Below are 11,944 nucleotides of genomic sequence, written 5' to 3'. Positions count from 1 at the left end.
ATGGAAAGGGAGATAACTCCAGGAGTATCACGAAACAGCTCAACAACATTGACTTATTTGAATGAGATTTCAAAACAGGAAAAAAGTGACATATATAGTATTGTCAATAAAACAGACATGGCGATTAAATGAAAATTTACTGATAGAAATTTTGAGTGAATAACGCTCAACAGTATGTTCCCTCCTAAACTACCAAAATATGTTCTTATCTGCAACACTATAATTTAGAAGAGCATATATACACCTACAGTTTCCATCAGATCCTTCTCGTGATCAATAGTGCTTTATTTCAAGTGATATCAAAAGAAATATGGTAGTCTGTAGGAACAGTCTGCCCAAAATCATTTCCAATCACTTTTTACCCAAAAACAAGTGTAAACTGAAATCTTTGTAAATTTCCCAAAGTCTTCTCTCTTTCCTATTGTAAATTAATACACTGAGGAAGAATACTGGGGGTGTGGCAAGCTACCCACTCTCCCAGCATACTAGAACCATGCATTCAGAGACAACATAAGCAGCAGATTTATATCTCTTTATGATTTTATTCCATCCTGAACATAGGTACAAACACGCAGCCTTTCATTCTGTTTAGAACAGACCTTTGTACAAACAATAATGTTGAAGTCTGCAGTTACATTTACAAAGAGCCAAGTAAGCCAGGACTTGTCTGTTACTGCCTCCCCTCGACTCCATGAAGGCCCCACTGCTGGCCTTCCACTATGTACAAATATCACTGGAAATTTACAACAAAAATAATAAGTATAAATACTTAACAGTAGAAATTACACTGTGCACTAGCACATCCTCTCACAGACTTCAGAATATTGTACAGTAAATAATTTGTGAAATAAAGCACTTTCAATCCTTGTCTTAATTAATTGAAATCCACTGGAGGCCAGCCCTTTCACCCTGACAGCTAGAAGCATGGCACATCAAACAGCCTAGCTCTGAACAAGACCTTACAGCATCACATTAAACCCATGAACTCTACAAGGACAAAGATCACCTACACAGGAATGGAATCTGCCTCTCGTAGTTCAGGACACATCACCTGAACATCACAATCGCTAGGAAACTAGTATCTACATCTCACTGTTGCTTATAGCAAAGAGCCACCAGAACATCACTGGTGACAGAGAAAGAGCATCACATCAACATTGCTGTTGCTTAGGCTTCACATCTGTGACCATGGCTGAGACAGCTACAACCCCTGCCCATCACTTGTGCAGAGAGGAGGATATAATTTGCACCTGCTTCTCGTAACATTACCTAATCATCACTGTTGCTAGAGGCAGGAGACCATCCTAACATCTGTTAAGATCATAACGTGTCTGTCCCTTCATGTTGTCTGGGCATGATGCCTCCGGAACTGTCACCAGGGAAAGGCATCGCCACTCCTGACTCTGTACAAACGTATCATCTGAACACCTGTTTTGAGGGGTCCAGATCACCCTAACACCTCAGCTTTGAGGGGTACTCCACAATCAGAACTGTTTTGAGGGCTACTGCACTAACTGAACATTATTCCTGATTTGTGCAAGAAATATCCTAAAAAATGTGTTGCAAAGGGAACCTGACGCCCAACATGCACACACACATACTGTGCAACCCCAACCCCAACCACAGCCAGTACATACACCTGCATCACTGTCAGTCACTCTCTACAGGGGCGAAAGTCATCCTCAATTATACAGCGGAAACTAGCAAGCCTGTTGATACAACAGCATCAGATAACAATCATTCTATCATACTACTAGCTCTGTAATCTACATTAACCTTGTGGTTTATCACAATCTCAGCCAACTGCCCCTGTAGTTACAAGCAATTTAATTCAAAGCATTCTTTTGTATGTTATCCCAGTTTAAAAACAACTTTAATAGAAGCACCTCTTTGATTATAAGATACCAATGACAAAACAGATACATGCAGTCACTGTTCATATGACCTGCACAACAATGCCATGTATAGCATATCAATACAAAGAGACAATAATCATCATGACCATCAACCCGTCAGTACCTTGGTGAGCCAAACAGATGTTTAACATTGGCAAATGTTAGTAACACTAGGATCTACTGAAGTCATTGGGTTTCTTGTTCTCCATAATTACAAAACTTCCCATGTACGAAAATATCCTTTATCAAAATAGAGGAGTGAATGAAATCAAAAAGGGATAAGTGGTCACTTCTACTTGTGTGAACAAAACACAGCAAATGTGGAAAGCATATGAAGTACCGTCACACAGTACTGCACGCTTGATAAATAATCGAACAAATATCACATACATGTAAGCAGTTTTGGCCATTAGTAATACTTCAATATATAATGTTAACAGGTTCAGATTGATCAATATATTTGTTCGATTACATGAAAGACACAAATAGACGACTAACCGTATAACCAGAGACGTAATGTCAAACGAAATCGTTTTTTCCCCATATGTTTTAGCGCCACAGTAATATTACCCAACATCAGGACGTCAATCTAAGTAGTCAATGGATAATGTACCAACTATCCCTAAGCAATATCCAGGAGTGCATGACTGAAGAAATGGCAAGTTTACTGTACAGCTCATACACAAGCTAGCTGACGATGGTTATATGGGAAGATGTCCTGCATCAAGACATTCCACAATGTCAATCAGACTCAACTGAGAAAAGGGAATGGTCACTGTGACAAGATGATTGTGCATACATATGGATTACAATTGGTGCAGACTGGAAACTGTAGGTAGCAGTGTCAACATTACCGGTGTTGAGAGGGGGTCACTCCCTGAGCTAACCAGTGGTACTTATACGAAGATGGGGAAACAAACAAGAAAACTTAATGAATCTTCTCTATCTTACAGACTGTACAAACATATCAGTCACTATCATAACTCAACACAATTTACCGGCCTTTCATAATATTGTCAACCATAGGGATAGTAACTATGCTTTCTGGAAACTTGCTGTTAACATAACACGCCCAAGCAAATGTGTGTCCGTTTGCATTGTGCAGTATGAAGTCAATGATAAACCATGATGTGACTGACGTCAGCACCTAATGACCTGTTGACAGAGAGGGATGCTGTAAGGGCCTTTTCAGTGAGGCTACCAAGTTTACACGGGTGAGGTGACGAGACCGCATAGACTAACTCCAATAACAATGCGTTATTTTCAAACCTTTGGATGGTTCTGTGAGATACAAGTTTGTACAATGGAGGTCACAATCACTACAGTACATCTACTTTAGAATCCAACTTTATTTTGGTAGGATATTCAAAGATCAAGATATTACATATCACAGGTCTTTAGTCTTGAAAAAAAAAAATGATGAAAATATGCAATACGGTGCCAACTCACAGTAATTGGCACACCCCAAATTTGTAATGAACTTGATACGGTACTTCAATGTACTAAAGGCATCATCATGAGCCCGGCCTGAACCAGGTCACATCACAAATTCTGAACACGACAAACGATTACACTGCTCTATTGTATGTGTCCAAAGTGCACAATAGCAAGCAACTCTGCTTGTATCAAAGCAATAAATAATATAGTAGTCATCCAACATTGGAATAGGTCTCTTGTTATTCCCATCTGGTTTCTTTGTATATATTAGTGTCACAGTCCAGAAGAGGGGTAATTATTAATGAGGAGGTTCTGTGTCCGAGGCTCGAGGGGGAGGCATGTGTTTGAGCAGATTTCGTTTAGCTGCTGCAGGGTTTATCCTGGGGTCCCGCGGGTGCCCCGAGGCCCGGGCAGGTATCTGTAGCATGGAACTACCACTGGCGGAGCTACTACTGGAAACACTAGGAGATACAGCGGTAGGGTTGGACAAGGAATTATACACTTGCCGGGTCCCCCCTCCACCTCCCCCCTGGCTGGATGTCCCCCCGACGTGTTGCCGGCTGCTGGCTGCAGCTCCAGAGCCACTTCCGCTTGACCTTTGGCTTGAGGAAGGGGCTGCTGAACTCGTCTGCCGGCTTTCCGCTGGCTTTGTAGTTGTAGGGGCCACACAGGGAATTACAGGTTTACTCTGTGTGGGGCCAGAGGGCTTCTTATCATCACATGCCTTGGACTCGCCCTGTACTTCTTCAGATGAGGGAGATTTGAGAGCTTCTAGAAGCGCAGAGGGGTCATCGCTGTCCCCCTGGACCTGTATCTGGTCTGTAAGTGTCGACAGCAACAACTCTTGTACAAACATACTACGGTCACTGCGCTCCATCTCAGCTTTCTGCTCGGACTCGGACAGCTCGTCACTACATCTGTAGAAAGCAAGAATATCATGTTTGATGCATGACAACTATATGATACATGCAAAGACATTTACTGCTAAACACGCTTGTGTTTAATGAGCACACATTGGTTAAAACAGGTTCACACATGCCAGTGTCAAGGTTCTTGCAACTTAAGCTGTTGTATCAGGACATGATGTTACTACACATGACCAGGGATTTATCTAAGATACTCTTGGCAAGCGAAATGGGGCAAAATCATCTTATTGTTCAACTTTGATTATTTTCATTAGTATATTTTCTTTTGTAAATTCTGTGGAATTTTCAATTAAAATGGGAATTTTACTGTCATTTGCTACACTCGGGGACAAATATTGGCCTCTGAGCTGGTCTAGATAAATCCCTGCATGACACAAATGATCAGAGCCTATATATTCTTTCCTGATTGTTGATATTCCCTCCTGTCAGTGGAATCCTTGAACAGAAAATACATAATAGTGTCACCTTGGTCCCAAAATAACCTCAAGTTACTTGTACTTTAAAAACGCTATTTTCAATGAACTCAGTGATCTTGCATGAGGCAAATGACTTACACCCCTGGATGCCACAGGTACATTTGTGTCCTTGCTCTTCAATCCTCACCTTCAAGTTGAATAAAACTCAAAATACATCATGCACACAATACACTTCATAGCTCTGAATTCTGCTGGAAATTCTCTGTTCTGTGATATCATCCATTGTGATATCTGGCATAGCTAAGTGACTGAAAAAGACCTATGAAAATTATGTCCATTAAAATTTCGCCAATTTCAACACTTTACGAAATAACCAATTAGTGTTATTTACTAAAAATAATATTCTACAACCCTGTGTAATTTTAAAGTTATAGGTAGGCCCAGAGCCATGCGACTGTAACTGTCACACAACAATCACATTTCCGAACATATAGAAATATGTCAGAAAATTAACTTGGCATCCAGAGGGTTAAGAACATTTCCATGATACTGACACAACATCTTTCTTCATAATCCATTTTCTTCTACTTTTTAAGACATTTTAAAAATAACTTAGTGGCCTAAACTATAGACCAATCTGAAACTTGAAACCCTCAAACAGCGTCACATGGAGGAAGATGCTAAATACTGGTTGTACATTACCAAGGACATTTGTTTTCAATGGCAAAATAATTAGCATCAATGCATATGTCTCTCAGTATGCTGTTCACAAGGCACTGCAGACAGAGGGAGCACTGATGTATGGCTTAGGGTTCACAAAACCACAGTCAAACTAATGTTTTCATTCTCAATCGTGATCAATCATTAATAGTTCATCAACTGCTTAAACAAATGATCAATATTAAAATTTCAACCAATTTTCAACACTAAAGTCACCAATAAAAGAACCACACGCACTTCATTTTCTCCAATGGCCTTTGGTCATCTAATGCCAAACAGGGTTTGGGCAGTCCGTGAGTTGACATTGAACTCACTTGACAAGAAGATAGAGAGAATTGGACTGGCTGCTCCCTCCACTGCTGCCTCCTTGGTCAGCATTACTGTTCTGTGCATTAGATGGCAGCGCCACCTTAGCTGCCTCAGCCTGTCGGCGGGGCAACCTCTCCAGTTGTTGTCTGAAACAAGGACCAAACATTAGATGTCTCACGCACACAAACGCAGAATGGGAGTTTCTGGATAATGAGTCACACCCTCTTTAATTGTTTTTCACTGTCCATTATGTGTGCTAAGTAGTATGTTGAGTCAAAATCAAGTCACTAACAAGTGTTCAAAATTAAGGGGGTCCTGGATTCATTCAGGTCTGATGCTTTATCTAAAATTGGTTCTCAGGCAATGTCTTTTGAAAATATAGTGCAGGCAGGCGCGGGAGGGGGTGTTCAAACAAGTATGTAACCAAATAAACAGTTATCTGCAATCAAGCTGGGAAAGGGCCTCCCTACATAAATGTATTCCTTGATGAGTAAAATACTGGAATACAGTATGTAACTATCGTTGGACTACCAGTGTGTGCATAATACATGCATACAATGAGCTTTGATCTTATTTCACAGCACAAAGACGTGATCATGAGCATGCAACACCAGAAGCATGTCAACAAATCCGTACTGAAGTACACCAGTTAGTCCTATTATTATATTATCTGGCTATAAAAGAGTTCATTTGTATCTAGACTTCGTTTTTAATCCTATATATTACTTTTATACAAGATTTCACTCAATTTTGTTTACATTAATTTCGATGAAATCAAGTATGAACTGATCGGCAGATCACATCAACCCACTATGAACAACCCCTTAACTTTGAACAAATCCTGCATTATGTCGTCCGGTAGATGTCAACCGATGAACTGGTCAGTGATCATCATCTACTAGCTTACAGGAAAGGACATAACTATCTCCCTTCAAAAACCTAAGGCTGCAAATGTTTGTAGCTAAAGGGTTATCAAAAAAACTTCAGTGACCAAATTGTCAACTCTGTTGTATACTAGTTAGTGTAACAGATTGACTGTAATCCGTGACTCATGCACCAGAAACCAGTTAAAGATGGTCTGGTAGACTCGGCTCCAGGCACTAGGACTCCTGTGGAAACAAGTGTAGAGATGTTAATGACCGACTGAGGAGGAGAGGAGGAGCAGTGATGGAACTATTTACCTGTTGTAACACCATGAGGATATCTGTTGACTGTTTCTGAAAAAATCAATTTGGAACATTACAGAAATTCCAAAGTAACTTGTGTCTTGTGTGTTCCTACAAGCAGGAGTTGGAAACAAATGATAACAGATGGCTAGAAGTAGGAATAAGTAAATATAGAACTATCTTTCTATTACAAACAACGAAGCACTTTTACAAAAAAAACTAAGTGAAAAAATACAGGGAAATTGTAATGAGAAAAGTGGCAAAGAAGGAAAGGATGGTCAGGGATGAAATTCGGGAAAACAAAAGTCATAAGTGTAGTGGCACATACAATTACAATAACTATTTACTTTCAGACTAAAATATTCAAAACAAATGAAATGGTTTGCATTCTACCTTTCCATACAGTTCTCATGAAGCTATTTTAACCAGCAAATACTTACAACAAAACAAACTGGAACAGCATAAGAAATGAAAATCAACCACACCAAGATATGAACAAAATGGACCTGCAAACACCAGTGTAACCAGTTGATGGATGGGTACCCTCAGTCACCTCAAGCTGTAACTGCTGGGGTGCATTGGACTAAGAATATAAGTACAGTTATTGACCATGTTATCATCAAACAAACTTTGGTACAATGTCAGTATGGACCTTCCCAGTGTGAGAGGGGAGCTGTAGGGGAGATAACTGGGGTCATGGATACACACAACAGTGCAAACAAAGGTCACCAGCAATTTTATTTTGCCGAACATATGTTTTGTTCTTTTCCTGTATTCAACGATTGAAATTTAAAACAGGAATTTACTTAGAATTCAATCTCAAGTGCCCCTGGCATGTAAATTAGGAAAGAAAAAGGGTTATTTTTTTCACAATATTTTTTTTATGTTCTACAATTCAGACTAATTTAACCATTGTATTTTGACATAGCATTCAACACAATAATATAAAACTATGCATTAAAACCTCTCCCTACTTATCATGTTTATCATTGTTTATTGGTCCTCCTGTTATCAGTGAAATATGAGTTCCCTCTACAAAACCATAAAATTAGTTATAATATTACTTATATAAAAATTAGTTATTACTTATATATTAACATGAAATGAGAAATTTTAATTCCAATATGGGAATTTTTTTATGACATTTGCTGCAAACATGGGGCTGAATATCGGCCTCTGAGCACAGAGCAGGTCTATAAAAATCCCATTAAAAAGCGAAGTTTTTAGGAAATCACTTTTGGTGAAATAAATTTCAGGTGACACTTCTTTTTAGCTTCTTTTTCCAGAATCAATCTGTGATCACTAGATCAACGTGGAAAAAGCACAGTGGTCAAACTGGGATAACAAGCATAACAGAGAGAAATGTAAGATACATTGGATTTATGACACCCTTATTGAAAAATCAGAGGATTTCAATACACTGAAGCTGCATAGATGCAGATGCACATGCACAAATAGCAAGTGATGTGTGGATCCATCTTCAATCCCATACTCAATTTGGAATCTGCTTGATATTGAAATATTTGCCATGTGTGTTGTTCAGTTTCTCAAGAGGTTTCAAACATGCCAAGTCCATGACTAGTTTACTGATACAAGGACATTACAGCTCATGGGGACAGTTGAGCTAATCACACTCATGATTCCAAAAGACAGTGTGCATAGGTACAGGAACCCTCTTATCATGTGCATTGAAGACCAAAATAATTTGTTTTGGGGCGCGAACATTTAGGCTGTATAACAAAGTGATATTTTGTATCAAAGCATGCCTTGTAATTTACTACAGAGAACAGTTCCCAAGAAAGAGCATGATCCTGTTCATTAGACCAAGGACTTGTATCTAGAGATAAGTCATCACCCCAATCACCCAGGGTATTTCCATTCCATTATCACTACCATGTAACCATTTGCCACAAGCTTTGTTCCGAATGTGACATCACCAGTTCCATCTCTCTAACAATGTCACTAACAAGGCACAGACTTTCCCTCGCTTATTAACTTGAAATCAACAACCAAACAAAATGCCTCTTCTGAACAAAAGTTCAGCATAAATCTACATTCAAACACTCTGAGGCCTTGATGGATTTAAACAAATCACAAGACTGGTTTTAATGACTTCAAAACTGATCCAAAACGGAGTAAATATGTTCATTGCATGGCATTCCAATCATGGTTATCCCATTAATAGATATCTAATAAATAATATCAGACCGTTTTCTAATTTGTTCAGAAATTGTAACTACTAATCTTAAGTTATCAAGTTAGTGGCGACACATACCAATATGTTGTAAGGCTTTCTCTTTCCAATAAAATCATAACATTCTTAAAAACAATATTATTTTTATTTTTATTTTATTTATTTTATCAATTTTTTCTCCTGTTTCTAATAAAATAATTAGATTCTTAAATAAAATAGTCTGTAAATCCGTAGCTCTCGTACAGCTTTTAATACTGAAGTTAAATATTTGGTTCAAATCCTGAAAACTAAACTTCAGATTTGGAAACTGCGGCTCTACCAAGTGAAACATAAACATCTTCACAAACTGTTAGCTGGCTTCTTTGTTTGCAGTGTTGTGTGATGGGGGGGGAAGAGACTCTCACCTAGTTGATTGTAACTGCATCTCCAGCTGCTGCAACTGGGACGACACCGACTGCGCAGCTGCTGCACGACTTCGAACACTGGAGAGCTGGGACAGCAGCTCTGTAAATCAAATCCGGCAGTTAGTGATCAATCAAGCTAGAGTTACGATTATCGTAGTGATATGATTGCTATGATTATCGTAGTGCTATGACTGTAAGTAATTTATTTTAGTAAGTGCAACGTCTTGTATTGATACAGAATAAAACATATCGTATCGTCGCATGAAAACTCATGCAGGATTTTACCCGACGCACAAATGTAGATAATTGACACAAAAAATATATACTGCATCCCTTGGGACGCACAATAATATTCATTAAGAGCCGTTACAGGTGACTGTTATTTCATCCATCAATCATGACCACTGTCCACATGATCATTGATTCATTCCAGGCTATAAATAATGGAACCTCACAATTAATTATTTGGGGTCTCCTGAACCCCTACTTTTTTATTAAGGTAAAACCCTGACACTGGTATGTTTCTACCCAAGACTGATCCACAACACTACCTGTCCAACTTCATGTTCATGTTCTATACAAGAGTATAAAGAAAACTTCTAGAAAAAGCATGAACATGATGAAGAGAAGTGCGTCAACTTTAAGTAAAAACATTGAGTCATTTTCACTCATTGGTAAGTATTTTGTTCCATATTGTTGCTATTACCTGCAATTGGATCCATAGTTTCTCTGCCACTTGGTGAAAGCCCTGTGAGTGCCGTACCAGTAGATGCAAAATGCATATTAGCTCGCCGTGTGCGCGAGCCACTCACTCCTCTACCTGGGTGAGGAATACGTCGCACATGACGCATGCCTGCAGGTTCATCGTAACCACAGTTAAGGAAGTTCAACATTAAAATGTTTTTAATAACCTTTATATAGTAATATATATGTATACATATACATACATTCGATTAACAACTTCAGGAAATGTTGCAGAAACAAAATCTGATTCTTTTCTTAAAGACTTCAGTTTATGAGACTTCCTGCTTGATTGAGCATTGTTCTTCGTAACCATTACACGTTTTGTTTGCTAAAAGGATATGAAATCTCTGGGTGTCCTGTGTTCCAGGGTGAGATGGGAGGCGAAGTCATCGGTGACATGGTTAGGGTCCCCTCCAGGGAGGGCCGCACACACCGGGCACACCTGCACAACAACAATACATTATTCCCATCATGCACTGGTCAAACTCAGCATGAAGGCCGAGGGGTCCTTGTCACCACAATTGCTTAGAATTTCAACCAGTTGATACACATAATACTGATTATTTCATATGTCATTATGAATAGGTATTTCAGTGACAGAAATTAACCAAGACAGCCTACTCGCCTAAAAGGTGATAACATATAGCAATACCCCCTAAAATGTTTGAAATTCTACTAGCCCCTTCAAAAGAAGCATGAAAATCAAGCAGTCCTTGTTACCAGCCTAATTTTAAAGGTTACATATTTAGTTGGTTTCTAATTTTAGATTCAGATATCATAGGACCAAAGCCCCATTAATCAGCTGTTAATGTTAAACACTGCTGAATACTCGATGGTCATATTTTGTTCATGACAGTCTAGATATGATCAACAGTCAGGGCTCGATAAAGCTATATAAAACATGCACCAGTGCAACCTATTACTGAAAAATGCAACCTTATATTTATGTCCACATGCACTTAGTGCATGTCCCCAAAATGCAAATTTGTGTCTAACCCATACTTGCCCACACAACATGAACCTTTGAACACACTCAATGTCTCTAAGTTCTTTTTACCATACTATATCACTAATCCCTGCGTTGTGTCAGTTTGATGACACATGACAGAGTCATCTGAGATGTGTAATTTTTCTTATTTAGACAAGTTTATGCATATGATTAAATTTATGGGACCAGGTGCAACCTGGCTTAGTCAGGTGCAACTAGCTTTTCATATCAACTTGCAACTGGTGCAGGTTAAATGAAGTTCCTTAAATCAAGCCCTACGGTGCAACCAGTAGTGACAGGCCAACTTACCACTTCTACTGAGGCATCAGCATGTTCTGAAGTGACATGATCATGTAGTGTGGCCTCCGGGAATCCCATTTTCCCACAATAGGGGCATGTGAAAGACTGAGGTTGTTCAGTGGTGAGGGCCTCTCCTCCATAGTATAGGTCTGCAACAAACCCATCATGATAGCTTGTCAAGCCAAGGTAATATACCAAACAGATGTCACAAGATATTCAAAACATACTGATAATAATCTACAATTCTACATGGAAAGTACAATAATAAAACATTAGTAGAAAAACAGCTTGTTTTGTTTTACTGGCCAACACTTTGGTATATTAAGCTAGATGTTCAATTATCTTGCCAAGAAACACAGCAATATAAGGTGCAAACTAAAGCTCAAAGTGGCAGACCCGTGAAGATGCAGAGTAGAATAGGTCTTCAGCAACTCATGTTTGCTGT

General features: G+C 39.0%; 1 protein-coding gene across 3 annotated transcripts in view; it reads right to left on the bottom strand.

The window, feature by feature from the left end:
* Positions 1 to 522: 522 nt before the first annotated feature.
* The window catches only part of LOC124136586 (E3 ubiquitin-protein ligase KCMF1-like), a 19,536-nt gene continuing 8,114 nt past the window's right edge, over positions 523 to 11,944 (bottom strand). For 2 of the 3 annotated variants that reach the window (XM_046502550.2, XM_046502549.2), the window contains exons 3-9: positions 11,509 to 11,648; positions 10,552 to 10,653; positions 10,174 to 10,333; positions 9,468 to 9,567; positions 6,885 to 6,920; positions 5,709 to 5,849; positions 523 to 4,249 (exon numbers count right to left, since the gene is read on the bottom strand). In XM_046502550.2, coding sequence (XP_046358506.1) covers positions 3,631 to 4,249; positions 5,709 to 5,849; positions 6,885 to 6,920; positions 9,468 to 9,567; positions 10,174 to 10,333; positions 10,552 to 10,653; positions 11,509 to 11,648 — 1,298 coding nt within the window. In that variant the 3' untranslated portion in view covers positions 523 to 3,630. The remainder of the gene's footprint in view (positions 4,250 to 5,708; positions 5,850 to 6,884; positions 6,921 to 9,467; positions 9,568 to 10,173; positions 10,334 to 10,551; positions 10,654 to 11,508; positions 11,649 to 11,944) is intronic. The other variant, XM_046502551.2, reaches the window with a different exon arrangement.

This window comes from Haliotis rufescens, unplaced genomic scaffold (genome assembly GCF_023055435.1).
Source record: "Haliotis rufescens isolate VD_foot unplaced genomic scaffold, xgHalRufe1.0.p SCAF_12, whole genome shotgun sequence".
NCBI lineage: Eukaryota > Metazoa > Mollusca > Gastropoda > Lepetellida > Haliotidae > Haliotis > Haliotis rufescens.
The sequence above is the reverse complement of the archived record's forward strand: the minus strand, read 5'-3'. Positions and strand labels throughout refer to the sequence as shown.